Raw genomic sequence first — 27,906 nt, 5'->3', positions numbered from 1 at the left:
CTTGGACACCCCACCCCTCCCAGCTCCAAGATTAACTGCCTACCTGGGGAGAGAATACCCAACCTGGGGCCCAGGCCCTCCAGGGGAGTCATTATTGTGCACAGGGCACCGCTGGACACCAAGTAGGGAGAGTCAGCGGCGACAGCAGGAGATGGAGGTGAAGCCAGCAGCTCAGGAGGGGACAATGGTCACCGGGCTGGCCAAGCAGGCCGGGGTGGGGGTCCTGGGCCAGAGGGGGCAGCCGGAGCACGGTGGGCAGGTGCTGGGCTCAGGGCAGTGCTCAGCTGCCAACCCTCCGGGACTCTGGAATAAACTGGTGCAGGGGGCTGGGTGTGACCCAGCTGCTCCCACCACCACATCAGGATGGCACTTTGATGCCAAAGTGCTTGCGAAGCTGTTCCAGAAACACAAACGTGAGCACGGTGTGGGGCATGAGGCGGATACCAGCAGGCACGAGGCCCTGCGGGACAAAGGAGGGGAACATGAAGACAACCCTAGAGGGACACCCCCCCCACCGCCCTACACCCCCCTGCCCTGCCCCCTGACCCCGAACCTTGTAAAAGGCCAGTGGCCCCAGCTTCGCTGTCTCCATGGCGCAGTGCAGAACACCCTTCAAACAAACGCCAAATAATGAAATAAAATAGCTGCTTCTCAAAAGGCAGGAACCTCCACAACCTCACGCCCCCTCCCCCACCACCAGTGCCAGTAGCTGGTCACACTGATGTGGGTATAAGTGTGCAGAGCAGCAGGCCTGAAAGCTCAAAGGTAAACACGGGGGGCAGGGCTGGTGGGCACAAAGGTCAAGGGCTGCCCTGGCCTGTTAGCTAGGCAGAACTAGAATTTAAAAGCACTCCAGGGCCAGGCTGACCCGCCAGGCACCCATGGTTCTTGGGCGGCTGCCATAGACACAGAAGATACCCCGCGTAATGGAGGGAGCCCCGGACAGGTGCTTGGCCCCAGGCGCTGGACCTGCCACCCTGCTGCGACCAGGCTGCCTCTGTCACCATGTCAAAGAACCTGACTTAAAAATACACTTGGGGCCCAGGCGGCTGCAGGCCTGATGGCAAGCGGGAGGGACACAGCCTCATCTGTACCCCGGCCCAGGGACACAGGCTCACCTGGCAGCAGCAGAGCGGGGACCCCACTCACCCGATACTCGCCCTTGGCATTCATCAGCCGGGTCTTCAGCACATCCAGGGGCTGGCACAGGAATGTGGCACATCCACCCTGGAGGGCAAGCTGTCACCAATGGGTCTGCCAGGAAGGCACCCCCTACTTCCCCTCCGCAGGCCCGTCTGGACCCCCAGGAGGTGTCCCCAGGGCCATGGGGACAACACGAACACTCCCAACCTGGGCTCTGGGGATCCGTGGGCTCCTCCCACTAATGCAGAGCCTGAGAAGGGCAGCCACCAACCTCGCCAAAGCCTCCCACCATTCTGAGCCCTTGCTCCGCCCAGGCGCCCCCAGCTGCCAAGGCTGGTCAGGGACCCCACGCTACTCACCGCAATGAAGCTGGCGATAAAGTGAGTGAAGATGCTGTCGGACAAGTAGCCCGTGCTGAGGACCAGCTGCTTGGCTTGGTCATAGCAGGACAGCTGTTATGAAATGGAGATGGTCAGGACACGAGGGACAGCTCAGGGGAAAGCAGATGGGGCCCGCAATGACACCAGCTGGATTGACCAAGTACCTGCCCCGTGGGTCATCTACGGGCGCCGCACCGGGCGGACAGACGCGGCCCAGACCTGCCTGAGCCCGGCTCTGCAGCCACACCGGTGTCAGTGCCCGCTGCCTTCCAGGCCCCCAACCCCCAGGTGCTGCCTGAGAGGGCCACCCCAAGCCAAAGTCCTACCTGGCCCACGGTGACCAACATCCCTCGACTGGACGCCATGGTTGCGCCTGAGAACAGCTTTTTCAGACCCTCTGTCGGGGGAAGAGGAGAGGTTGGGTACCCAGCCCGAAGCACCCCCATCCCAGCCTCCCCCCAAGGCCCACTACCGGGTCCTGCCTGGAGGCTGCCCCAGGCCCCCACCTCCTGTCTTACCTTCTCGGGCCACACGGTACAGGCCGTCCAGGGCGTGGGCATAGCTGCCGGGGGACAGAGAGTGATGCTATCCCTGACCACAGGCTCCCACGGGAAGGTCCTCCCCACAAACAGCCATACCCCCATCACAGGCCAGGAGGAACCCAAAGCATCTCAGGGCCAGAGGGCATCTCAGGGCCAGAGGACATCAGCCTTTTCTGAGAGCTCAGAGAGGTCTCACTGCTCAGGGGACCTCAGGGCCTAAAGATCCCCCGCATTCCAAAGGAGAACCCCCTCGCTGGGGGCTGCCAGCTCCGAGGCTGGTCATGCCTGCAGGCTGTTACCACGGGCAGGAGGATGGGACGCCCTGCAGGGTCCCCTTCCCAACCTATTCAGTCTGCCCTCCCCATGGCCTATGTTCTGGCCAGAGTGGACAATGGGATCGCCTGAGGCCACACTCCTCCCTGAACTGGCTGATGCTGGCGCTCAGGGTTTAACTACAGAGTTTGTCCATAAACAGGGTCTCAGAACCCACGGTGTCTCAGATCTCTCACAATATGATGTTTTTATCACAGAAATAACCACCCAGCCCCCAAACCCTTTTGAAGACCACTTAAGCTTCTAACTTACCCTCCATGAAGCATGTACAGGTGCAACAGGGAGCAGAGTGACCAGCTCCTGCCCACCGCCCAGTCCGGCCCCCAATCCTGGGTCCTCCCACAGGGGTAGGACCCAGAGATGCTGGAAGCCCCCTTGGGATTCCAGAACAGACGCTCACTATGTATGTTTCCAACATCCATCAGCCACCCCATTGCTCCACGTGGCCCCACAGATGTGGTGGCCCGTGGGAGTCCCCACTGGGTCCTGAAGAGCTGCTCAGGGGTCTTCTCAACCCTGGCCCTCAAACCCCTGGGCACACCATGTGACTCACTTTCGGCGCTGATTCTGGGGCAGCTTCATGTCATTCTGCATCCTGAAAACAAGCAGAGAGTTCAGGGGAGCAGGGCCAGACACTCCACAGACCCCAGCGGGAGTGAACAGCTGGCCCCGCCCGGGGCTGCCCCACCACAGGCTCAGCACCACCCTCCAGCACCCCAGACCCCAAGATCTGAGCGACATGTTCCAGGCTGAACACACCGAGACCCTCGTGAGCCAACCTGGCTCTGCCGGGGGACAGCAAGACCCTGGCCTCAGGGCCGCACTGACCTGACGTTGACCATGTCCGCAGGGGTCCCCACAAAGCCGCCGATGCAACCTGGCACAACAGCCAACACGTGACCGCTGGCAATGCCTCCTGCCTCACCTGCACCACCCCCTCCCTCCCGGCTGCTCACCGCTGATGGAGCCCAGCAAGACCTTCTTGTAGAAGGGCAAGGGGCCCTCACTGCCCTTGGTCACCTGGTCCCGCACGGTCTCGTAGATGGCAAACCGAGTCAGGGAGTAGGTCATCTGGGGAGAAGGGGCCCAGCTCAGAAGGTGCAGGAGGAAGGATGGCGCTGGGCACCCCCCACATCCTTGGCCCTCCAGTGCACGAACATCACCATGTGGGCTACAGGGACACCCAGGAACCTTCCAGAGGCCATACAACTAGCAAGCAGTTGAGCTAATTCAAAAACCTGGCCCCACCCCTCCTCATCCCCTACCACGTCCCTACAAGCCTCAGTTTCCCCACCTGTAGGTGGAGGTCTTGGGCCAGCTGTGCCAGCTGGGCTGACTCTGTGCAAGGCAGAAGCCATGCCTTGCGCCCTCCCCGGGGGCTGCTGGTCTCCTAGGCCTTGTAGTTCTGTCCTTGTAAGCAGTCTTGAGAATGCGAGACTAACTTCCAGGCCCAAAGGGCACCTATGGTGGGCAGGAGGGAGGCCAGCAACCCCTCTGCCTCCGTGGGCTGAGAGTGGGCTCTGGGATCAAGACTTAAGGGATCGAAGGGATTGCTGGCCATGAGCCCCCACCCACCCACTACCCTGGGAGATGGGGCCCCCTCAGAGGTACCTGTCTGCAGAGGGAGGCGCTCAGTCCGTTGTAGAGCGCCAGGATGCCGTCAGAGCGCACCACCTGCAGCGCCATGCCCGTCATGCGCAGCTTCACCTCCTGCTGCGTCTGCAGGTGCACCTGTGGGGGAGGGGTCCTACCCGCTCAGAGCCGCACCCCACCTGGAGCCCGCCCCCAGCCAGCTCAGCTCTGAAGCCCTTTGTTACAAGTGCTACCAGCACCCGTATTGAGACAGGAAACTGAGGTCTCCTAAGGCACCAGCTGGGGCGTCTGGCACCAAGCTCTGTTCCACGCCATCACCTCACAGAAGACAAGGCCAGCCAATATGGGAGTGCAATTCCAGCTGCCCTGGGGCGGAGTCATCAGCCCCGTCCTTTAGATGAGGACACTAGGAGACTCCAGAGCCCCACTTGGTAGCCTCCAGAGAGGGACAGAATTAGGGGACTGAGAGATGTCCTCAGGAAACGGGAGACTCAGGAAAGGTGGGTGGGGCTCCGTAGGGCACCCAAGGGGAGGGGCACTTCGGAGTGCATTATTGCACCACACTCTCAGGTCCTACACGTCCTGACTGGACACAATGGGGCAAGTTACTGACTCTGCTGAATTAGTCTCTCTCGGCGGTGAGCTGGGAACCTAGGGCCTGGGGCCTGGGGGCAGGGTGGCCAAGCAGCAGCACCCAGTGCAAGCAAGAAGCCACTGTGAGGGTGCAGCCAAGACGTGGGGCAAAGGCAGAGGTCAGGAGCTTTAAGATACTTTTTTTTCCCAAAGACAATGCCGAGAGATTAAAAACTCTGGCCAGGGCCTCCTCTGCTAGAGGCCTCTATGGCTGCCCACACCGCCTGCTGCAGCCCAGCCCAAGGCCATGTGCTCCCTGAGCCAGAGGGCAGCCACATTCCTGTGGCCAGCCACCTCCCAGACTCCCACCCCCACGCTAAGTGTACTGCAGCAAAATAACACCTGGGGCTAGGGCAAGGGGCAGTGACGCCCAAAGGAGCTCTGGACAAGGGAAAAGGCTGGCCTGGGGCCAGGGAAGGCTCCAAGAGTCCGTGAAAGCTGTTTCTACCTCCGGGCAGACAGTCAGTCTGACCCTCCAGGGCCTGTGATGGGGGAGGAGGGCACAGGGACCTGTGTGGGCACCCAGAAAGTAAAACAAAGCAGGCATGAGAAAGGTTTCCTCTTCCTACAGACTAAAAGCACCTTAATACCTGGCCCTGCTCGGCCAGGCCACGTCACAGGTCCTGGCGGCTACCAGGAGCCACACAGGACTCTCTCAGATCTCTGAAATGCTGGAGGGGCTGCCAGTTTCAGCCCCACCCCCAACGTCTACTAATCCTGCCTTTCCTGGTGACTAGGCTGAAGCTTGAGGGATAGTTGGATCAGCCCACGACACAGGTGCCAATCCTTCCAAGGGGGGTAGCGTGGGTTTCAGGCTGCTCTGGGTGAGAATAAGGAAGGGGATGGCCAGGTGACCGCTCTTGCCAACAGACTCCGCAAGACCACGGCCCAGGTACCGGGGCCCAGGGCCCAGTTGCCAAAATATGCTTTGAGTTTCTAGCCGTTCTTTTGTTGTTTGTGGTGAGAAATGAGCAAAAAACTGGTCTGTCTCAGAGACAAGGGAAACTCTGTCTTATTCTGCCCCATAGGCATTTTATTAAAAAAAAAATGTAGAATGAGTGTGATTGCTTCTCGATGGAAGAAACAATTACCCTCATTGGGCAGGACCTGCACGCAGGCTGGGATCATGGCTTCCAGATGCTCACCCACCTCCCAGAAGGAAGCAGCCCAAAGCAGGGGTGCCGGCCACATCCCTCCTTCGTCTACCGGTGTGTTTGGTAGGCACCCACTAGGCAGAGGGAGCGCGTGGTCCTGCCGGGGTGCCGACAGTTGCGCTCACAGAGAACCACCCTCAGGAGAGCTGGGAGGGAGACCAGCCCAAGGTCACACAGGTAGCAGAGCGGGGGGCCAAGGGGCACCTCTGCCGCCCGTTCCACGCAGAGCCTCCGGGAGGGGGCGACAGCCCGGCCCGAGGCCCTCCCCACGCCATGCTCACCTTGAGCAGGTCCAGCGGGTGCGTGCAGCAGGCGGCCCCGCATGACGCCAGCCCACCGAAGTACCAGCGCGACACGCGCGCCTCCTCCGCCATGGCCCGGACGCCGCCGCCGCTGCCAAGGAGCGCAGGTACCGGCCCCGACCCGGCCTGTGAAACCCAGACGCCGGCCCGGCCCCGCTCCAGCACCCACCTCGGCCCGGCCCGGCCCGGCCCGACCCAGCCCGGTCCTCGCAGCCGCCCGCCGCGCGTTCAAAGGTTCGCCGGCCGCCCTAGTCGCCGACAACCAATGCACCCGCGCGGCCCGGGGGCGGGAGCTAAGGGGCGGGGTCTCGCAGACCCCACCCCCAAGTCCGAGGGTGGGTCCCGAGCCTTAAAGCGGCCGCGGCTCTGTACGCTAGCGTGGTGGGCTCCACCGAGCCGCCCCAGTGGAGGCGGCTCAGTCGGACCCCCTTAGTGGGACCCCCAACTGGCCGGACCGCAGGAAGCCTGCTAGGTGGACCTTCTTCGCTCCTCTCAGGGACCTGCGGCCTCCCCTATCCTGCGCCGGCCAGCCCACGGGGCAGCCCCGGCGCCTAAGTCACGTCTACAAAGGTCAAGGCCCGAGTAGTCTGGGCCCTCGGCCAGCCCCCACCCATCCTAGAGGCCTGCCTCCCAAAAGCGCCCTGCCGCTGCCGCGGTCCCGGTTTCCCACCCCCGCGGCGCAGGCCCCGGATACTTACTGCTGCTAGGGGCAGCGGAAAACCTCCACGGGGCCAACCTGCGGATTACAGGCAATTCGGAGACTAGCCGCCCCGCCCACCCATCCCTCCCGAACGCCCAGCCTTTGGCCAGCTCTGACCAGACAGCCCCCAGACAGCTACCCTGAGGCGGCACAGGATGGGGATTCTGGGCGTGAGGGCTCAGGCTCCTGGGAGGCGGTAGTCAACAAACTCCCGGCCTAGCCGGAGCAGGAGACGCGCACCTCCCATCAACTGGAAGCGCAGGTGTGCTGCTAGCCAGAAGGCGCGCCAGCGGGGCAGAGGAATCTGGGTCCCCAGGGCCGCTTTTGGACGGGGCCCCATGGATCTCAGGGGAGGCAGAGCCAGAGACCTCTGCACTAGTAAAGGCCCCGTGTCCTGCTGTCCCAGCTTAGCCACTGCTGCCCCCACCCCAAGGGAGAAGGGTGAGGGGCACCAGGGAAGCAAATCTTGGTCCCTGGACCCACCAGTCACCAGGAATAACAAGTCCAGCCCAGCCTAAGCAAATAGGGATTCTGTCGGAGGCAAGATGCCAGAGCAAACCCTGCTATTTACCTAAAGAGGCCTCCTGGAAACTAAGGAAACTGCCTTCTAGAACCATAGGACGCCTCTGCCCTCTGTCATCAGTCGGGAGGGTGAACAGCTGGCTGCAGAGATATCCAGCCTAGAATTGCCAAGGAGCCTGGGATGGGGCCAGGGGTAGAGATGTGCCGAAAAGGCAGTTGGAAGTATGGGAGAAATCCTGGGAAAAACAGGAATGCCCCAAGAGTGGAGCACTCTTTTTAGAAAAAGGTGGATTTTGCAAACTATAGGTCAAGGAACTAAAAAAAATCCCAAATTTTCAAAAGGATCCCAAACACTTGTGCATAAATCTGAAGGGATGGGGACTTTGGACAACGGCTTGGCCTGGCTGCCAGGCCAGGCCTGTTTTGGGATCTGGTGTCTGTGCTGCAGCATTTACACACTTTCTCTTGGTTTCCGGGCAGGGAGGATGCAGCCATGTGGGTGGCCTGGCATATGTCAGGGTCCCTGGAATTGGCAGGGAGGAGGAGGTGGGGGGTGTCTATGGGGTGAGAAGCACATGGCCAGCTCTGGTTCTCCCACTGCTGTGTCCTCTGTGGTCATCTCATGAGCCTGCACGAAGGCCAACTCCTACCAGGCTCTGAAGGGATCTTCTAGGTTCTTCGTGGGTGCCAGCAGGGCAACTCAGGATGCCCAGCAGGCCCACCTCCCAACACCAGGCCTAAGGGCTGAGTGGGCTCCAGGGACCCAGGGTGATCCCCAGTGGCACACCCAACCTAACTCCAGGTCTGCAACACCTTATGGCCACCACAGGCTGGAGGAGATTGGGGGAGCTGGAAGGGTCAGAGGTTCGGGCCAGGAAGCGGCCTGGGATGGGAGGCCGAGAGTCTTCAGTGCTTTCAGACAGGACTTTGGGGTCGGGTGGGAGCACCATGGCAGCATCCTGTCTGTTGTAAGCAATGTGGGAGGAGTTGGGCTTGATGGTCCCGCGGGTACAGACGCCTTTAGCAATACTACCATGGACAGAGTGGCCCATCCTTGGCGGGTGGGGTGAAGGGAGCCCATGTCATCACCCTAGCTGCCCTGGAAAAAGATGAAGGAGCTCAGAGGATAAGTGGCCTTTAAAGGTCACTCATAGGGTGGGAGGTGGGTTGTGACCCCACAGGCCTGGGCTGAGGGCTATCCCTGAGCCTGGACCACTCCCTGCCCCTAGGAAAAGGCAGCAGATTAGCAGCCCACACTTAGCCCCAGGTAGCCAGCTAGCCCCTCTGCTAAGTGAAGGCACACTCAGAGATCTGATGCTGGCCAATCGTTAACTTCATGGGCCCCAGGCTTGGCTAATGAGGCTCTCCAGTCAGGGGGCCACTTCCCCTCTCCTGGGACTCTTCCTGCAATGATGGCCAGCTGGAAGCACGTTCTTGTGGAGGACCCCGAGGTGGTGTGGGGGTTGCTGGGCACATCCATCTGGGAGCCTAGCAGCTCCTGGGCCTATCCTGAGCCATCTCACCCAGAGGGTAGCACTCCCAGACCGAGTGTCCCCTTCTGGTCCCACAAACCAAGGGAGGGGGCTCCAGGTGGGACCTGAAGACCTAGGCCAGAGGGAGTGGGTCCCCACGAGTCACAGGAACTATGGGCCTCTTCAGAGTGGATACTCAAAAAGCCCTAACCCTAGCTGCCTGCCCTCAGCCCCAGGGGCCTCCTGGCATGGGCCAGTGACGGCACTTCCCCAGAAGGAAGCCAAGGGTTCTTGGAAAAAGAGGGCACTAGGCAAGAGCCTGCAAGCTTGGGTGGTCACTGCCACCTGTAAACGTCACTCTGACACCAGGTCACCTCTTCTTACCAAACCCCTGGCTCTATAACAAAGAGGGGCTCCCTGAGCCCCTCTAAGGGAGCAGTTAACACCCCCAACTGCTGTAGGCTTGCAAAGCACACCCTCCTGCCTTCTGCGCCCTACCTATGGTACACATCTCACTCTCACCTGCCCAGGTCTGTATTTGCTGTTAAAGACCACCGATACTTAAAGACAAGGAGTTCCAAAGGTGCCCCCACCAGCTCCCAGGTGAAGATTTAGTGCCAGCCACGCAGGAGCTGCCACCCCCACTAGCAGGACAAGTCTGCACTGGGATCTCAGAGGACAGCCTGCTGCACGTGGTGCCCAACTGACACACATGACTCCACACACAGGGCCTGGACAATGCATTTTTCCCAGCAGCCACGGGGGGTGTGTACACTCCTGGTAGGTTCTAGAGTCCTTCTCCCTGGGGCTGCACAGTCAGCGGCTGCCCCTCCCTCCCCATCTCAGCAGGTCCATCCATCTGTCCCAGAACGGAGTTGGCCTCGTGGTACGGATACCCAGTTCTGCTCCAAGGCTGCTCCATCCACTGAGCCTGGGTGCTGGGCGCAAAGCAGGCAGCGCCCCACTCAGGGCCCGGGAACCCTGTCCACAGTCTCCTGGGCGGCTTACTCCAGAACCACGGTGCCGCCCACTGCCTCCAGGGCCGCCTTGATCTTCTCAGCCTCGGCCTTGGCCACGTTGGCTTTGATTTCCTGAGGCAGGGATTCCACCAGCTTCTTTGCCTGCCAGAGAGTAAAGTCAGAACCCGACCTGGGCCTGGGCCAGTCTGAGAGCTGTCAGTGCTGGCGGGAGAGGGCTGTGTGGTACACGGAACCTCACCTGGACGAGGTTGATGCCCTGGACATAGTTCTTGATCTCCTTGATCAGCTTCACCTTGTCCACGGGCTTTGCCTCTGTCAGGCGGACAGTAAAATGTGTCCGTTCTTTTTGTTTGGGGATGTCTTCTTCTGCTGCCTGGGGGAGGGAGGTAGGAAGTGGGTGGCAAGGTGAGAAAGGACGGGGTGAAGCAAGCAGATTCATTCCCAGGCCACCCTGTCCTGTAACCCAAAGGCAAGACCCAGGCAGGCTGCCTGACAAAGCCAGCGATTTTGCCAGGAGGCCACAGTGAGATGGGCGGGCTCGGGCTGCCAAACTGGGTGCCCTCCTTGCCTGATCCATCTCTCCAGATGCTGCTCTAAAACTACCTTTTGCCCCCACCACCCAGCACTCTACTTTCCTTATCCTTTAAAAACTGTAACTTTTGAGACAAGGAAAAATGACACCATAAGTGCTTTGCAGCTAAAATAACACTATAGAAAAGCAGTGCTGATATAGTCGTCAGCCAAGCCCAGGGTTACATACTGATGACAAATTTACAACCAGCTTCAGCTCCACCAGGTGACCAACAATGGAACAAATAGGCATGACAGAGCTCCAGTGGTGAAGACTACAGCACCCCTAGGGCAGGGACTGCATGGGCCAACAGTTCTACTTCGGGTCTGCTGCCTAATTATTAACAGCACCCCCTTTATCCTTAAAAGCACTCCAGTTTAGATAAGTAACACAGTAATTCTCCCTCTCCTTGCCCCAGTTGTTTAGCCTGTATAGTCACATTCCAGGTCATGGTGTGGGGAGGAAGTGTGGATGAGGCTGGAAGCACTATCAGACACATGTGGGATGTGGGGTGCTCCACAGGACCCCTGACCTGGTTTCCTCAGTAGGTGATGGCTGGGGGAAGGGAGTTGAGGGCAGCCACCCAGATTTAAGAGACTTGAGAAACCCAACAGCCAAATGCAACACACAGACCTCATTTGGATTTGAGTAAACTGACTGCTTTAAAGAAAGTCTGAGACGTTCCTGGTGCTACAGCGGATGAAAATCCGCCTGCCAATGCAGGGGACATGGGTTCGATCCCTGGTCAGGGAAGATTCCACATGCTCTGTAATAACTATGCCCATGTGCCACAACTACTGAGCCTGCGCTCTAGAGCCTGTACTCCACCAAGAGAAGTGACCGCAATGAGAATCCAGTGCACCACAAGTAGAGAGTAGCCCTCGCTCTCCACAACTAGAAAAAGTCTGCAAGCAGCAACGAAGACCCTGTGCAACCAAAAACAAAGTACGGAAAAAAAAAAAGGGTCTGGAAATGGAACTTCCCTGGTGGTCCAGCGGTTAAAGAATACGCTTTCCAATGCTGAGGACAAGGGTTTGATTCCTGGTCAGGGGACTAAGATTCTGCACGGCTTGGGGCAACGAAGCCCTCCTGCCTCAACAACAGAAAAGATCCTGCATGCCTCAATTAAGACTTATACATAAAAAACTATTTTAAAAAAAGTCTGGAACCATTAGTAAAACTTGAAAAGCCTAGGGTAGGAAACCCTGCTAATTGCATTTGTTGTGCAAACAGCTCCTGGTAACGTGAGGAAACACTGGTGCTTTCAGAGATGGATGGTGGAACACACGAGGCAGAAGAGACCAGAAATGTCTCAAGCTTCAAAGAACAGGTGAAGCAAATGTGGCAAAAGCTTTATGATTTCTGAGGCTGGGACATGCATATATCAATAATTGTGTTATTTCTCCTTGTGGATAAGTCCAAGATTTCCATGGCCCTGCCATCCCTCTGCCTCACTCTGATCCTTAGCTCCTCAAGTCTTTCCTCAGAGTCACCTTCCCTGCAGCCTTTCTTGAAACTGTAACCCTCTCCCTCCCTTAAGGGCTTCTTCCTTATTCTTTTCCCTTTCTGTTTGATACAATTTCTTTTTTTCTTGTTTCCTCGTCTTTGGCTGTTCCCCTCCACCATAAACATGGTCTTCACATGGGCAGGAACCTGCACAGTCTTGGCAGGGAGGAGGTGCCAGCGAGGCTGCAGGGGTGCCCACAGCTAGAAAGCGCACAGACCTGCAGACTGTGCCTGGTTGATGAAGGACCAAGATAAGGGATGAGGAGAGAAATCTGGCCATGTGAGGTGGACAGGATATCAGCTGGACACCAGAGAAACACCTCTTTATGCCCTGGCCTGAGCTCACCTCCGGGGCTGCTGGGGCAGGGGCAGCCCCAGGCACCATGCCACCCATCGGCATCAATCCAACATCTTGGATCTTCAGTGTTTTCTGCAGGGACAAAGAAGGGTAGTTTCAGGAGCTGGTTGTCACACCCAGACATGCTCAAGAACACGCCTGGCAAGGTCCTTGCATTTATAGAGCACACTTTGGATAATTTACCAAACTCCCAAATATCCCAGCAAGGGGCCCCAGAGCTCCCTGCCCAGCCTGAGCACTGATACCTTCAGGAGCTCGTTGAGGTCGGAGATCTCCAGCAGCGTGAGGCTGGCAATGTCCTGGACCAGCTGCTGGATCTTGGGGTGGTACTCCTTGGGGGCGTTATCCAGGGGGGCACCAGTGAGGGCCTCCCCCCTTCGATGGCTGCTGCATCTCATAAGCCGCACAGCGCAGACGTGAGGTACCTGTAGCCTGAACCCCATTAAAACAGAGTCGTCAGCCTAGCACAGCCGGGTGACATGGGCCAGGCAGGTAGGTGCCATGAGCTCAGAAGATCTAGCTCCTTGGTCCCAACCCAGGTTCTCAGACTCCAGGGACCGCGTGGATAACAAAAGGGATTTCCCAGCCACTTTATATATTCTTCAAAGGGCCTTGGAAACCCACATAACTGTGTGCAGACACGCTACCCACGACGTTTCCGGTTTGGATGAACTCTACCAGCCCATGGACGTAAAGCAATTACCTGAATGCATTTTGCCGCGCAAACTTTCAGAACCTGGGGCCCCTGGTGGTAGAACGCCAGATCAACTCAGGAGAGTCCTACCACGTCACTGTACTGCCAGGGAAACTGAGGCCCGGAGAAAACCATGGACCGGTCCAAGGTCATCCGGGGCCACCCCAGAACTGTCGGCAGCCCGTGAGGTTAGGGGATCGTTAAGTGGGGGCCCCATGCCTACCACCCACGTAGGAACTCACCGAGTCGGGGGAAGCCCCCCGCCCGCGGACGCCGCCCCAACGTGCACCCTGAGTGCCGAGCCAAGGGCCCCATCCTACCAGCCTGACCAGCCCTCAGCGGCCAGCAGTACCTGGCGAGGCGAAGCGCAGCAGCTCGAAGCCCGAGACACGGCCCCCGTAGGAGGCTTGTGGCCGACGGCAGCATCGTTCCACAGGAGAAAAGGTCACACGCGGATCCTAGTAGGCGGGACGCTCTAGCCGCCGGGGCCACCGGACATACGAGCTGGGGAGGACACTCTAGCCGCCAGGACTACCGAGCATAGAGCTGGGTAGTACGCTCTAGCTTCCAGGACAGCCGCGCATACAAACTGGAGGACGCTCTAGCCTCAACTCGACTTGCCTCCTCTCGCTCCGCGAGATTATGCGAAAGACAACGGGCGGCGCAGGCGCAGAGCTTCATTGAGGGGGGCGATGGCCAGACGGCGGCTGATCTGGGCCCTTCCCGCTGAGGGGCGAATGAAGCCGAGAGAAAGCCGAGGGAGACCCGGCGCCAGGGTTCGTTCGAGTCGGGGAAGCGAACTGGGCCCTCGATACACTAGGGACGACGGGCAGGGACCTGACTCTGTTGGACGGCATAGTGACACCTGCAGCAGAGTCCGGGCGTCTGACATTTGCGCTGCCGCAGGGCACGCCAGGGCATCCCCAGTGCCCTTCCTCCTAAGGTCCGTTCCGGGGCTCCGGCCGCCCGTGGTCACCTGGCGGGAGGAGCTCCCCGGCCCTCTGGGCCGCCTTCTCCTCGGTCTCCTTCTGTATCTAAACGGATGCCTTACAGGCCAGCTCGGGAGCAGATTTGGTCCTTCCGTTCTGGCCGCCGCAGTAGCGAAGCCGCCACCCTCCACCTGAACCAGACCCGCAGCGAGCTAGAAACTCTGCTTGCAGCGTCTGCTAAGGGTTGTGATTGAGCCCGGAAGGGGTCGAGGATGGGGTCCTTGGGAGAATTTGTAAGCCTGGACTCTTGTCTTCAGCTGCCCGAATCCTCTGCACTCTTGCTTCTTAGTTCAGCTCCCAAATATCTGGCACATGGGGTGTCCCCAGCCCTTTGGGTCCTAGGGCCTTTGCTCCTTAAATGCAGCAGGGGACACACCCTTCTCCTTCTGTCCTAGATACCACAGGTGATTTTCTGAGAGCCCGGGGATAACAGTCCTGACTTCAGGTCAAAGAAAGCTGTGCTTCCCTTTGCCCAGCACCTCTGATCCTGGCCGTGCTTTTGACCTTAGCTCTGAGCCCATTAAACTATACTGCATTCCTTCATAGAAGAGCTAACAAGGGGAATCACCCAAGAGGTTTGCACACTTAAGTTTATGAAATGTACTGAACCCTGGATGTGAGAGGCTCTGAGTCCATGTTGTCATAGACATTTTCTTCTAGGCTACAATTCTGACAGTGCAGACTCAGACTAGAGCCCAGGCCCCGCACGTCTCTCCCAGGAATCAGGGCAGTTGGGTGGAGAGGGGAAGACAATCGCTCTCAAGGCTGAGTAGCGTGCACCAGTTGAGACTCCTGTGGAACTAGGCCTGGGGCGAGGGGCAGCTGGCCTGTGAGGAGGCACCCACACAACCACACAGAACTGAACCAGCTGCCCAGCACTTTCCCTCTGAGCAGACACCCTGATACTTGTTGAAAGACATTTTTATTATCACTGTTACATTCCGTCTACTCAGGGCACTGGATAAGATGGCAGCTCAGAAGCAGAGAAGCTGGAGACAGGCCCCACCCTTCCTCTGTGGGCCAGGAGCATCCCTGCTGACAGCCTGGGGGGCCATGCTGGAGAACTCTGGGGAGCACTCACGCTAGTCACAGACCATGGCCCCAAGGACTCCCGGGTGCGGATGGGAGGGCATGAGCTGTGTGGGGCGGAGACCCCACTCTGGCCAGCCCTCACAGAACCCGACATACTGGGCTGGGGGCTTCCTCTCAGGGAAGGTCCTTCCCTTCCACCCTCCTCCCCGAGGCCCAGCCCTGGGGAAAGGAGACAGACGCCAACCCAAGGAGACAGGGAGGAGGATGGGGCTGAGGGGGACCAGGAGCTGGCAGGCAAGGACGGAGATGGAGACGGCTGGAGGGAAGGGCCACCCCGCCCATGCGGAGGGGGGAGAGCGAGGCGGGAGGACGCGCTAGTTAGAGATGGAGGCGGCGGTTATGGAGAACCGTAGTGTTACTCTAGATGGGGCGCTCCCAGCCAGGGTCAGTCAAACGAGATGAGCTGGGCTTCGCTGCCCTGTGCCGGCGGGCCCTGTGCCGGGGGCTGCTGGGCGACTGGGGGCTGCTGCTGAGGAGGGCCGCTGGAGGGCGCCATCTGCGGGGGGACACACGGGCCGGTGGTCTGTCCTCCCTCTCCAGGCCCCAGCCTCCCCATCCTCTACCAGCTCCTCTCCAGAACACTCCACAAACCAGCCTGTCCCCATACTTAGGCCCCTCAAGCCCACGCTCCTGACTCCTCCCTCCCTCCACTCATCATGGACTCCCTGTCCCCAGCAGAGATAGGCTTCCACTCCCCAGGCATTCCAGATTCATGTCTCTGGAGCTGAGTTGATGGGACCTTGGGCTTTTAAGTAAACATACGGCTCTGACACCCAACAGTTATTGCTACATGTCTGTCCTGGTGCCTGAAGAGCAGCAGCCCTGGCCCACGCCGGCCACACTTCCCAGGGCAGCCCCACTGTAGAGGGGGGGTCCACAGTGAAGCCTGTCCCCTATCATGACCCACGGTGGTCCCAGGAGAGGCTCACCTGCTGGTACACGGGCTGCTGCCCTGAGATATAGGGTTGCTGTGGGGGCGGCAGAGGCGCATCTTGGCCGGGGAGGGTCGGCATGAGATTCTGTGGACAATGAAACAGCCCCACGCTAAGAAAGCAGCTCTGTAACCAGGTAAATGCCAACCAGCAGGGAGAGGCAGTGGAGGGGACGTGGGGTGGTGAGCAGAGCGTGGCGCCTGCCCAGCACGCTCCCACCCCCAAGGGCCCTGCTCCTCCCACCTGAGGCCCCCCGACAGCCTCTCACCTGCATGCTGTAAGGCTGGTAGCCCATGGACACTGACTGGCTCCCCATGTAGCCCATCGTCCCAGACTGCGGGGGCTGGGAGATGGCTGGGAGGCTCTGTGGGGCCTGGGAGGCCACGTTCTGTGGAGGACAGAGGGCGATGAGAGACAGTTGGGCCCAGGGGCCTTGTAGGGAAGGGGCAGCCTCCCCACCTACCTGATAGCCCTGCGTGGGAGTAGGCTGGTATGATGAGTAGGCTGGGCTGGTGGTGGGCCCTGCAGGGCCCTGTGGAGCTGCCTGCGCACCAGCCGCCCCTGCTGGGTACATGTATGCGCTCACCATGCTGGGATCTGCAGGCAAAGAGGAGAGAGCTCAGACCTCTGAGGATGGATGGGGCAGGAGACGGAGTTTGAGCTTCCCTTTTCCTTGTGACTAACAGAAGTAAGTTTGTGTTTCATATTCTCACAAAAGAACAGTAAGTGAAATCAATAGAGACAAGAAAGGACCCACAGAACATCACTCTCTCAAAAGACCAGTCACAGCCCAAGTGAGAGGTGGTCTGCAAGATGACGGGTCAGTGGTCTTTGGGAAGTCAGTGTCACAGAACCCCATGGAAGACCAAGGAATGTTCTAAGAGGGAAGACAGCTAAACAGGTGACAGGTTTCTTGTTGGCACAAATGAGGCCCTGGGATCGTGTGAGCGCTAAGCGGGCCGTGGATGTGGTCACACCTGTCCCCAGGCCCTGGGCAGCATCCTGGTTTAGCAAATGCACTGAAGCCTCTAGTAGTAAGGGGTGTCACACCCGCCACTCCCCCTAAATTGGGTCAGAAGAGACGGTGAGTAGGGGGAGAGAGAGTGAATCTGAAAAATGCTGTGTACTGCTCTGCCGACTGTTTTCTAAGTTTGAGATCACACCAAAATAACAATAAAAAAGGAAAGGGTAGTGATTTGGGGTTCGTCTTGGCTGTTGGGCCCCCACCCTCCCGCCCCACCCCACTCCGTTACCTGCCGCGGCTGCTGGGATGCTGGGGTAGGGGCCACTGGCGGCCGGGGCCGGCTGACTCATGTACATGGTGTGCATGGGCGAGCCCTCCACCGAGCCGGCTGGGCTGAAGGTGCCCGCGAAGCTCGCCGGGCCAGAGGGCTGGTACAGCACGCCCCCCGCTGCAGGCACAGCCTGGAGCTGGAGACAGAGAGACAGCTTTCAGGGCACTTCTCTCTCACCAGGGTGCCCCGAGGGACAGGGGTGTGTGGCAGGCACATGCCTGGGCATAGGGCAGGGAGAAAGCTGGCATCTGGGCCCGCATCTGGATGGTCTGCTTTTGCTGCTCCAGGCGCATCTGCCGCTCCTTCTCCTGCTCCTGCAGGCGCTGGATGGCCAGCTGCCGCTGTACCTCCAGGTACTCCTGTGGATCATGAGGCAGGCGTCAGGGCCGCCTCTGGCCCCAGCACCCCACGGCCGGGCCGGGCAGCCACCACCGCACCTGCTTCTTCTGCCGCATGATCTCCAGCTTCTGGGCCAGCTGGATCTGGCGCTGGCGCTCGGCCTCCTCGGCTGCACGGCGAAGCTTCTCCCGGTGCTCCTCCCGCAGGGCGCTGAGCGCTCCCCGGGCGTCACGGATCTGCGCCAGCTTGTCCTGCAGTCCCTCGTAGTACACTGTGGGGAGGGGGCAGAGCTGGGGGGCCTTGGCATTGGCTGGAACAGGAGCTGCCCAGCCTGGCTTGGGAAATGGCAGGGCCCAGCTGAGCACCTGTCTACAGGGTGCAGCTGGCATTGGGGCTCCAGGGCAGGTGGACACGCATGCACATGTATGGGCACACGTACACACACATATACACTCCCTCCAGCTCGCTGTGATCAGCGGGACACCTGCCACTGAGACTCCCTCATGCAGAGCCCAAGGTCCCTCGGGGCAGCCCTGCCCACACCACCCCAGGTGCAATGATTCCTGGCCCAGAAGGCACCCACTGCCCCTAGTGGGTGTGGCAGGCCCCTGATGGGAGCCCCTGAGGCCCTGGAGGGACACCCGGGAGGGTGCACGTGGCACGTACGCCTGCGTTCATCCAGCTGGTTGAGCAGCTCCAGCAGCTGGGGGTGCATGGTGTTGATGGACTGGAAGAGGGACAGCACGGCCGAGTCGTTGGTGATGCTGCGGCCCCGCACGTGGTTGCTCTTCATGCGGTTGACGAAGGTGGTTACAGCATTCTGCAGGGCCTTCAGGAACTGCGCGTGGCTCTCCTCAGACTCCCCATTCTGGTACTGCTGCCGGGGCACAGGGAATCTGCCTGAGCACCTCCCATACCCCCAGCCTGAGTTGGGGCAGGGTCCCTCTGTCTGGCTGAGCCAGATGCTGAGCTCTGAGCTTGCTGCAGGACTGACTGGGTCCTCCTGGGGGGTCTGCAAGAGGCACCCTCAGCATCTGGTTCACGAGAGAGGACGGAAGCCCAGGGAGGCTCGACTTTTGCCCACAGGCACAGTGTGGCCAAGAAAAAGCTGTCCTGGCCCTCGCCTCTTACTCCACTGGGCACCAAAGTGCAGAGCCCCAGAATATTCCAACCTGTTCGGGGTAGACAGCAAAGAGTTGAGCAGGGCCCATAGCCAACCCAGAGACATTCAATGGAGAGCTGTAAGCAGCAATGACCCACCTCTGGGAGCTCACTGTGAGCCTGGCACTCTGCACTCTGGGAGGCCGAGTCTGCCCCCAGCCCAAGGAGGGAGTCACGACTTACCTCACTAAAGGCAGCTCCGGCTGCAGTTACAGCCTGAGGGTCTGTCTCCGGGAGGGAAGTCTGGAAGGGACCAGACAGTGAGACTCCATCTCTGTCTATCCTCGTTTCCCTCTCCCAAGGGACCACAGTAGGAAGCCTGAGAGTGGCCCCTTACCTCCACGTTGGCAGGGATTGCGTGTCCCTCCCCAGGCTGGGTCGTGGGCTCTGTCAGAGGCACTGGCGCAGACGGGGTGGGGCTCTTCCGAGCCTCCTCCTGCTTCTTCTCCCAGTAGTTCCGGTTCAGGTACCGCGCAAGCTGCACAGGCAAGAGGGGGTCACTCCCAAGGGCCAGGAGGCAGCGAGGGGAAAGCGCCACACTTGGGGTATCCTCACCTCGGGGTCGATGTCCTCAGCCAGGGGCGCCGACGAGTTCTGGGGAGACATGGTAGATGTGAGAGGCCACAGGCCAGAGAGGCCTGGATGATGTAGCCGTGAGCGCAGACCCTGCAGACTGGCCAAAGCCTGTCCGAGCGCCAAGGGGCTCCATAACCGTAGATGGAATGCCCTCCCATGACCACAGGGATGGGTAGGCAACTGGCAGGGCTTCTTTTAGCTCCACCCACAGTGCCCTGCAGGGTTTGCAAATGTCTTTCTAAACCTCTGCCCCACCTGCCACCTTCCTCCTTTGTACAGAGAAAACTCGGTCCACCTCCAGCAAAGAGACCTGTGATGGCCTCAAGGGAGGCTAGAAAAACGAGCACCTTTGACCCAAGATGTCCCCACCTCCTCCCACTCGGGGGGATATGGAAGACACCAGGGTCTCGACAGTGAGGCCTCCAGCCCTTCCAGTGTCCTCTGCTCCACTGGGGTCCCGATCAGGGAGCCGAGACCTGTGGGCACCAGGCTGCCTGTCCCTGCCCAGGAGACTCGAGCATCCCTGCTGAGGCACAGGTGCCTGCCCCCCGCCCCACAGGAAGGGGGTCCAAGCCATTGGGGCTGAGCTGAAGGGCAGGCTCACCACAGGCGAAGAATACAGGCTGCTGGCGGGGGGCGCTGAGGAGGCTACGGGTGTGGGTTCTGCCTTGGGGTACGCGGTATAGGCCGACTTCTGCCTCTGCAGGAGAACCAGGAGGAGGGTGTCCGAGGTGCACTCCACACTTTCCCGGGCACCCCCAGACTCAGCAAGGCTGCCCCCTGCTCACCATCCGCTCCTTCTCCTCAGCCTCCGACTGAGACAGGGCCAGGGCCAGCTGCAGCTCCTCCTCTTCCTGCAGGGCTGTCTCGTCCCTTTTGGGGGGCAGCTGAGGATGACAGGACAGAGTCAGCAGGGCCAAGGGTCAAGGCGCCCCCAGAGGCCCGGGCAGTACCTGTGACTGCTGAGACAGCGGGCTGGTCAGGTACTCCGGGGGCAGCTCCGTTGTCGAGGCCGCTTTTCCCTCCGCTTTTCTGGAGAAGACAGGATGCCGTGTGTCACTGGGTGCTATATCCCACCCCCATGTGTTCTTGGACACAGCCTGGGGCCTCCCTCTGACACCCCCAGGGAAGGAAGACGGGGGTTCCACAGACCACATCCAGAGAAAAGCTGGACCTTCAAACCAGTTGTCACCTCTGGGCTGCAGGGCCCTGGGCAAGTCACTGGCCTAAACGACAGCCCCCTTCCTGGAAATGGGGCTCAAACATCTCCACACTGCAGCTTTCCACAAAAAAGGACCTCCCAGTGGAGCGGCCTACAGATATCCCTTCCCCAGATCATCAGATCCCATCACTGAGGCTGGGAAGATGGACGACACGGGCTCCTGGGCCAGCCACACAGGGCCTGACTATCACAAGGAGACCTCAGACCCAAACCCAGAGATGTGCCTCAAACAGCCTAGGCCCCTCAGTAATGTCCTGTCACAAAAGACAGAGAGGCTGAAACTCACCAGGTTAGAAAGCTGAGGCAACGAGCGGGTCCTGACAGGACAGAACCACCACAGGACATTACTGGAACTTGGGAACCCTGAACAGAGACTAACCACACTGATGCCAAATGCCCAGGTTTGATGGCTAGCAGCAGTCTCGTGGGAAGAGTTCCCCTTGGGGCGCACACACGGGAGTTGAAGGGAGAGGGACAGGGTGCCTGCACCTCACTCTTGATGGTTCAGGACACAAGGTGGGTATGGGCACACAGGCCTGGGGGTGTGTATGTGTACGTGTGATGCAGTCAATGGGGCTGCAGAGAGGCAATTCACTGTCATAGGGTGGGGGGTCTCCAGGCAACTCCTGCATCTCTTCTCCCAAAACTTTATAGACAAACCCAAGCAACTGGCCAGCAGGACTCAGACCTAGGGGCCCTGCCTGGCACTGCCCTAGCTCCAGTGTCCCAGGGGACTCACTTGTTGAGCTGCTCGTAGCAGGGCTCACACACCCGCACCTCCTTCTCGATGCCAAACTTGGGGATGGTGGAATACTTGGAGGAGCACTTGCCACAGAAGATCTGGCCACACGCCCGGCAGTGGTGCTGTGACATGGGGTGAGTCGGGGAGGCCTGTCAGCCACTCCTTACGCCCACCTCCTGCCCAGCACTGCCCGCTGCAGGACGTGCCAGGCTGGGCCTCCCAGGCTGGGGTGGGAGGCCACAAAGGCCCTGGGTGAACAGGGCACGCTCAAGAGCTCTCAATTGTAGCCTCCACTTTGAGGAAAGAAGTCAAATTAAGAAAAAAAGTTCACAAAGAATGCATAAACTGTCCTAATAAGTTTTACTGGACAATGAGTCTGGGGAGTCTGCTCAGATGTCCCAGGCCCCAGCCTTGGCCACAGCTTCAGTGAGCAGAGGGAGGGTCCAAGCCGGACAAGCCGAGTCAGCTGAGACTCAGCCAAGGGGCTACTGGCTGAGGCAATGCAGACCCAAATCCCTGGGCGTGGAGTGTTTCCATTCCCCAGGAGTGCAGCCTTGCCTGAACTTTGCCTGAGGGCACTGACCACTGGACTCGGACCCCAGGTGACCTCATTCCCCACACCGCCAGGTCCCAGTCCAGAAAGGGCCTGGCATGGGCGCAGTGGCCTTGTGATGACAGCGGGAGGCTTGGGGTCTGTCCCGACCAGGTGGGGAGCTGGGGCCCTCCCTGAAGCAGGTGTACTCACCTTGCGGGTCATGACCCCGAACTGTACCCGGCACCGGTGGCACTCCTCGGCATCCACCCAGTCGGGGGCCTGGGGAGGGGCAGAGTCAGGTCACACGCCCCTGCCCTCCCTGACCACCCCCGCTCTCCACAGGTGTGCATACAGGACTGCGGCCAACCCACTGCAGATGTGACTCGAGGAAGGATCTCCCTCCAAATCGGTTTTCTTTCTAAAGACCTGACTGCAAGACTTCCCACAGCTTCGGAGACATGGAAGTATTTAACTGGGAACCACAGCCCTAAGGCACCTTCAACCAGGTTCCTTTCTCTACCTGCAGACAAAGCTGCATATTCTACTTCAAGGGCATTCTCATGCTGAGGACGATTAGCAGCTCACCTGCTCCCAACAAGCCCAGATCCCAGGGTCTCCCTTCTGCCTCCTGCAAGCAGCCTAACTCCTGGACCCAGCACCCCGTGAACTCACTCTCTCCGCAGCAAACATGGCATCGCTCTCCTTGAACTCTGGGAAGACGTGTCCTGGAGAAAGGAGGCCCCTGTTACCGCTGAACGCTGCCCAGGTGTGTGAGGCCCTCAGCCTCACCTGTTCTTATCCATCAGCCCTGAGGCCTCCAGTGGTCACATCCCAGCTCTTGGCGTCTGCCTCCCCAAGCAGACAGAAGAGGCCCAGAGCCCCAGGCAGCAAGCACAATGACCTCACACTGCACAAGGGTGTCTCGGGGCGCAGCTCAGCCGGCCTGCCCCACAGTTGGGGTGGCTCCACACGGCCGCTCAGTCCTGGGGACCACACACAGAGCCAAGCCTTGCTCCCACCACATCAAGGCCTCACGGGTCTTCCCTGGGCCTCTCGTCTGGCTCCTGGCCTGCATTCCAGCCAACCACACTTTCCAGAGCTTTTAAACTGGAGTTCCCAAGGTTTTTTTTTTTTTTTTTGAGACATGGATCCGTTGGAATCCCAAAAGTCTTTCTTTGTTGGTTATTTTTTTTCTTTTGGCCATGCTGTGTGACTTGTGGGATTTAGTTCCCCAACCAGAGATCAAATCTGGGTCCCCAACAGTGAAAGTCCAGAATCTTAACCAGTGGACTGCCCGGAAATCCCCTCCATAAACTCTGGATGTCCTCTCTCACGTCTGAAGTCCAGGAACTGAGAGTCTGAGGCCAGCTTATTGACCTGGATGGGTCCTTCATCACACAGTGTCTGCACAGTCCTGCCCACCCTGCAACCAACAGGCAGTGCCCTTGCTCCCACTCCATGGCTCACCTTGGGATCAGAAGACCCGGCCCCGCCGTGCAGCACAGGTGGGAGAGGACCCAGCCTGCCCTCTCACCCACACCTGGTGGGAGCACCAGGAAATCTTCCAAACGTGGCCTGAATCCACCGCTCTCCTTGCCAGAACCCCAACATCTCCCCACAGGTACCACAACAACAGGGAGGAACACACACTGGGCCTGAAGAAGCCTGTCTCAGCTGCCACAGCCCCGCTTAAGACTCTCCAAGTCCACTGCGCTCAGAGCACAGTGCTGCGCCCAGCACAGCCTCCCTTGGGCCCACCTGGTGCAGGGCAGCCCCCCAACTCCTGACACTGTGTCCCAAGCCCGGAACTGGACCCTCTCGCCCCCACCCCCATAACTCACCTTCCACCTTCATGATCTGGTACGTGTCCTGGACCACCTTGTACTTGGGCTCGTTCCGGAAGGCGTGTGCCCAGGCCTGAATCAGGTACAGGATCTTGTTCCGGACATTTACTTCCACCTGCCTCTGTAGGCAAGAGAAGAAGAAAGATGAGGAGATGGAGGTGCCAAAGAGATATCTCAGAACAAGGAAGCAGCTGGCAAGACCCCAACAGGAGCCCAAGTAGGGCACCGGGGCCATGTAGGGACCCACTCCCCAGATCCAGGCCTCCTCAAGGAACCCCGTTCCCCAAAGACAAATCCATTCATGCTGTCTGTTGATTCAGAGCCTGCAACTGGTCTCTAACCACCTGGGAGAACCTGGGGAATCCCTCAAGTGAAGGCTCTCCCACCCCTACTGTCCCATCACCACCTGTCTCTCCCCATCTCACCCCGTGCCCAACAGGACCCTGACCACCTAGGGAGCCCCTCAGCCTGTGACCCACTCTGGGGCTGGCTAAGGCCAGCCTCCAACAGGCATAGCCAACCGAGCCTGGGCTGAGGGTGCAGACACACGGTCAGACAGCTTCCTCCTTCCAGTCATAGGCAGCCCAGACAGGTGGGACGAATGGTTCCAGAAAGTTCTCCACATACAAGGCCACCACCTCCAGTAGATTAAAGCACAACCAATCCCATTTCTAGAGCTCTTTCGACGATGTACACACACAATGCTCAGGACAGTGGGTCGAGAAAGTTGCTTCGAGGAGACACCCACCACAGCTCCCATGCCAGAGTTCCTGCTCTTTTTTGTAATCTAGGTCCAGTCAGTGGAGCCCGCTCCAGGAGCCCCGGCCCTCCAAGGACTCAGATCCCGAGCTGTGTGAACAGGACACGATCATGCCCACACAAGGAGGTCAGGTGCTAATTCTTCCTCTGTCACCCAGGACTGAGGAGCTGCTGGCCAAGCCTCCAGTCAGGGCTTTGGAAAAGTCCTACTGTCAGCTCAGCCTCAGATGGGCTCCGGGCTGCGAGGCCCACAGGTGCCCAACAGGCCTAGGCCACAGTAACGGTGGAGTTGGTGCCGGAGCTATGCTCCTAAGTTGCCACCTAGGGCAGCCTCAGCTCTGTGGGATGCCCTTCACCCCCAAGAATGGCTGCACCACCCCACTCTACATCATACAACCTCTTGGTGTCACTGCCCACATCACAATCCCTACAGGGCAGCGAACCTGCCCTGCTCAGATGACCCCTTGAGGCCCTAGAGGACTTTCCCTCCTCTGCCTTGGTGGGCGGGGTGGGGGGCGGGCTGCCCACTGATCTGGCATCCCTTCTCTGTTCCTGTTCTCCAGCTCTGCCTCCACAAACACAACAAACTCATGTGCCTCCCTGCTCTATGCAAGTCTTCTGGGGACCCCAGGTCTCCACTCACATGTGCTGCCATGGCCACACGCACTGTTCCTCCCCACCTTCTCTGCTGCTCAGTGAGCATCCCCTGCCCTTCAAGACTCAGCTCCTGCCCCCCAGGAAGTTTTCCTCACCTTGCAGGAGGAGTGGGATCTCCTCCGCACTCCCAGATGCAGCCCTGGCTAGCTTCTGGGAAGGCCTGACCTCTCCAGGCAGGGATCACAAAAACCTGCCCTCCAGCCCTCGGCACTGATTTCTGACACAGGTGCCAGCAAAGTCCCAAAAAGCCCTCAGGGTGGTGCACCCCCGCATAGGCCTCTCTGCTTCCTGCACAGCGCCCACCTTCAGCAGCTCCTTCAGTTCCTCCATGGTCTGCTTGTTCGCCACCTCATCATGGACTGTCTGGCCGCAATTCTTCACCACAGACTCCATGACCTGCAGACCCCAGGGAGGGGAAGACTTAAGCTGCTGGTCAGGGCAGGAACTCCCCCTCCTGGAATTCCCCTTCCTCACAAGAAGGTGGACCTCAACAGGGCCCTCAGACCACCCAGCTAGGCAGGAAAGCCAACAGAGCAGTCTCCAGTGCAAGCAGCAGCCAGGGCTACACCCGCTCCTTTTAACTCCGTGTTTTATCACCAAGGACAGACACTGCAGTCAACCTCAGGGCCTACACATGTCAGCCTCAGGCGGAAGAGTGGAAGCGCTGCTCCCGGCCCAGCCCAGGCCTCTGTCCCTGGTGCCTCCACTGTTGGCAGTGTGCCCATCGCTGCCACCCCAACCAGGACCAACTGGAGCACAGGGTCTGATTACCTCCAGGGCGTACAAGGCCACGTGAGGATTCTTGTCGTTAACTTTCTTCTTGATGGAACTCACTGCATATTTTGCCCTGACAGAAAAAAAGGCATTGGTAAAAGCAAACAGAGGGAAAAAAAAAAAAAGAAGAAAACAGCTCCTAAGACTGAGGAAAAGCCCATTGGCCATTTGGTCCTTGAGACCCCCTAGGCAAACTTCCAGATAACCAGATACTCCCACACTGTACAGAGAAAGTCCTTTAACTGTCCCGAGATCTCAAAAGCCCTAGTACACAGACCACACAGTCCTCCGTCGCAGTCTAACGTGCTCAGCTTTCATCCGGGCAGGATCCTGGAATGGGAAGCAACCCCAGTCCACGGTGTGGCCACCCCACTGCTTCTAAGGGAGCACTTACTGCGTGTCCCCTTGGCGGATCAGGTCACAGATCTGGAGGATGGACTCCCAGTCAGTCTCCAGAAGAAGCTGGCTGGTCGCTTTGTCTAAGGCAGAAACGCACCATTACAAGGGCTCATCCTGTGTGTGATCCCCTAGCTGGCCCCCCAGCTCAGCAACAAGCAGAAGGAACTGTCCCCTTCCCATTTTAGACATCTGGACCAAACGGAAAACTATGTGACCATCCTCCTGACACCTGACAATAATCGTGAAAAGCACTGTCCTTCCTGAAAGACATTGTGGGCTTTTTACACATAAGTGCTGTTCCAAACACTTTACACAAACTCACTCAACTCTCACACAACCTTAAGAAGTAGGGAATATTTCCACCCTCTCTGCGGACAAAGAAACTAGGTGAAAAGTGAAGAGAGGTAAAGTCACTGGGCCTGAAATCACATAGCTTGCTGGGGTGGAGCCAGAATTCAACACTAAGCTCTACTGCCTCACCCCTCAGAGTCCCTGGTTTTCAGAAGCTTAGCCTGTTTAGCTCTCAGCTGTGGTACTGCTGGAAAGACATACAGCAGAGACCCCGGTCGTCTGCCTCAAGTGCTTTGTGGAGTGCAGACAGGGCTGACCTGCCAAGGAGGACTCTCCAACGACCACCTCTAGTCTACGTCACTGTGGCCTCAGACACAGATGAGCGGCTCAGGGGCTGCTCTCCCAATTCAGTCAGGACCGTGGTCCCTGGAATCGTACAGAAGATCAAAAAGGATCTGACAGTGACTCCTGATTTGATCGCTGAAGGGCTGAACGATCACCTGAGCTGAGTTCCTCAGCCCAGATAATTCAATGAGCAACGAAGAGGCCTCATCTGAGGTCCCTCCGAAATCACATTTGAGGAAAAAGGAGGCCAGGTTCAGGCTGATCGTTCCACTACCTAGGGCGCCTGTCCCAAATACAGAACAGTTTCCTAAAGGATAGTGAGCTTGTTCATAAACATTGATTTTCCTTCCTAAAACCCGTGACCTCCAGGAGGTTCAGAAAGATCAGTTATCCACCCCAACAGAGGAAACGCCTTCTTAGCCCCGGCGCTTCTTCCCGGAGCTCAGTGGTGGGACATACGGCGCGAGTCTGGATCCCTGGGGAAGCAGCGCTCCAAAGAGCTGGCAGGTCCCAGGGAGGACACTGCTGGCTCCACCCTTTGAGGCCCACCTATGGGTCAGAATTCCCAAATCCCACGTAACCAAGGTTTTTGGCGGGGAGAGAGGGTCTACTGAGACTTTACTATTTCACTGAGTCATCCATTCTCGTGACTCAGGACGTGAGGCCCGCTTGGCCAGACGCTGGTAGTTACTTCCCCAAGCTCCTGGCCGGTCTCCTGCGCGGACCCTCACTCAATCGGTCGGCTCCAGGCCCTGCGCCCAGGACCGCCGGGCCTTACGTCGCCTTCGCGCCCGCCCGCCCAGGACCGGAGTCGCGCGGCGGTCGCCCGGGAGCACTGGGGGCGGAGGTCTTTCCCACCGGGGAGCGGGGGCCGCGTTACCTAGGAGACGCTCGAAGGTGCCACTGCCGCGCCCCATGGCGACCCGGTACCCCAACCTGACGCCGCGGCGAACCCCACTGCTGGCCGGCGCGCCCCCGACTTCCGCTTCCGCCTGCCTCTCAGACGCGCGCACGCGCACGTCGCCGGCCAGCCCGCGAGCCGTGGGGAGGTGGGTCTTTCCGCTCGCTCCG

General features: G+C 59.2%; 3 protein-coding genes across 5 annotated transcripts; all 3 read right to left on the bottom strand.

Annotated features, from left to right (window-relative positions):
- Positions 1-261: 261 nt before the first annotated feature.
- SLC25A10 (solute carrier family 25 member 10) lies at positions 262-6,361 on the bottom strand. Its single transcript, XM_070479722.1, has 11 exons — positions 6,060-6,361; positions 4,010-4,129; positions 3,355-3,469; positions 3,227-3,275; positions 2,952-2,993; positions 2,042-2,085; positions 1,850-1,920; positions 1,503-1,595; positions 1,150-1,227; positions 554-610; positions 262-460 (listed from the first exon to the last, which is right to left on the bottom strand). The coding sequence occupies exons 1-11, from the start codon at positions 6,150-6,152 to the stop codon at positions 359-361; spliced, it is 864 nt and encodes a 287-aa protein (XP_070335823.1). The 5' UTR covers positions 6,153-6,361; the 3' UTR covers positions 262-358.
- A 3,142-nt stretch (positions 6,362-9,503) lies between these two features.
- Positions 9,504-13,456, bottom strand: MRPL12 (mitochondrial ribosomal protein L12). Its single transcript, XM_020906404.2, has 5 exons — positions 13,236-13,456; positions 12,435-12,621; positions 12,178-12,261; positions 9,993-10,127; positions 9,504-9,895 (listed from the first exon to the last, which is right to left on the bottom strand). The coding sequence occupies exons 1-5, from the start codon at positions 13,307-13,309 to the stop codon at positions 9,779-9,781; spliced, it is 597 nt and encodes a 198-aa protein (XP_020762063.2). The 5' UTR covers positions 13,310-13,456; the 3' UTR covers positions 9,504-9,778.
- A 1,319-nt stretch (positions 13,457-14,775) lies between these two features.
- HGS (hepatocyte growth factor-regulated tyrosine kinase substrate) lies at positions 14,776-27,842 on the bottom strand. 3 transcript variants are annotated; one of them, XM_020906385.2, is made up of 22 exons: positions 27,716-27,842; positions 26,195-26,279; positions 25,798-25,873; positions 25,330-25,422; positions 23,608-23,731; positions 22,439-22,491; positions 21,977-22,045; positions 21,229-21,353; positions 20,221-20,299; positions 20,056-20,154; positions 19,872-19,967; positions 19,247-19,285; positions 19,029-19,169; positions 18,875-18,934; positions 18,197-18,404; positions 17,629-17,801; positions 17,410-17,550; positions 17,150-17,327; positions 16,360-16,493; positions 16,165-16,284; positions 15,894-15,983; positions 14,776-15,460 (listed from the first exon to the last, which is right to left on the bottom strand). In XM_020906385.2, exons 1-22 carry the CDS (start codon positions 27,750-27,752, stop codon positions 15,350-15,352), a joined length of 2,331 nt encoding a protein of 776 aa, XP_020762044.1. In that variant the 5' UTR covers positions 27,753-27,842; the 3' UTR covers positions 14,776-15,349. The 3 variants fall into 3 exon arrangements, with proteins under 3 accessions (XP_020762044.1, XP_020762036.1, XP_020762054.1); XM_020906377.2 differs by having other exon boundaries at positions 18,197-18,407; positions 27,716-27,841; XM_020906395.2 differs by lacking the exon at positions 18,875-18,934 and having other exon boundaries at positions 18,197-18,407.
- Between the last annotated feature and the right edge of the window lie 64 nt (positions 27,843-27,906).

The sequence above is a fragment of the Odocoileus virginianus genome, chromosome 17, assembly GCF_023699985.2.
Source record: "Odocoileus virginianus isolate 20LAN1187 ecotype Illinois chromosome 17, Ovbor_1.2, whole genome shotgun sequence".
NCBI lineage: Eukaryota > Metazoa > Chordata > Mammalia > Artiodactyla > Cervidae > Odocoileus > Odocoileus virginianus.
Note: the sequence above shows the minus strand (reverse complement) of the source record. Positions and strands in the feature narration are given on the sequence as shown.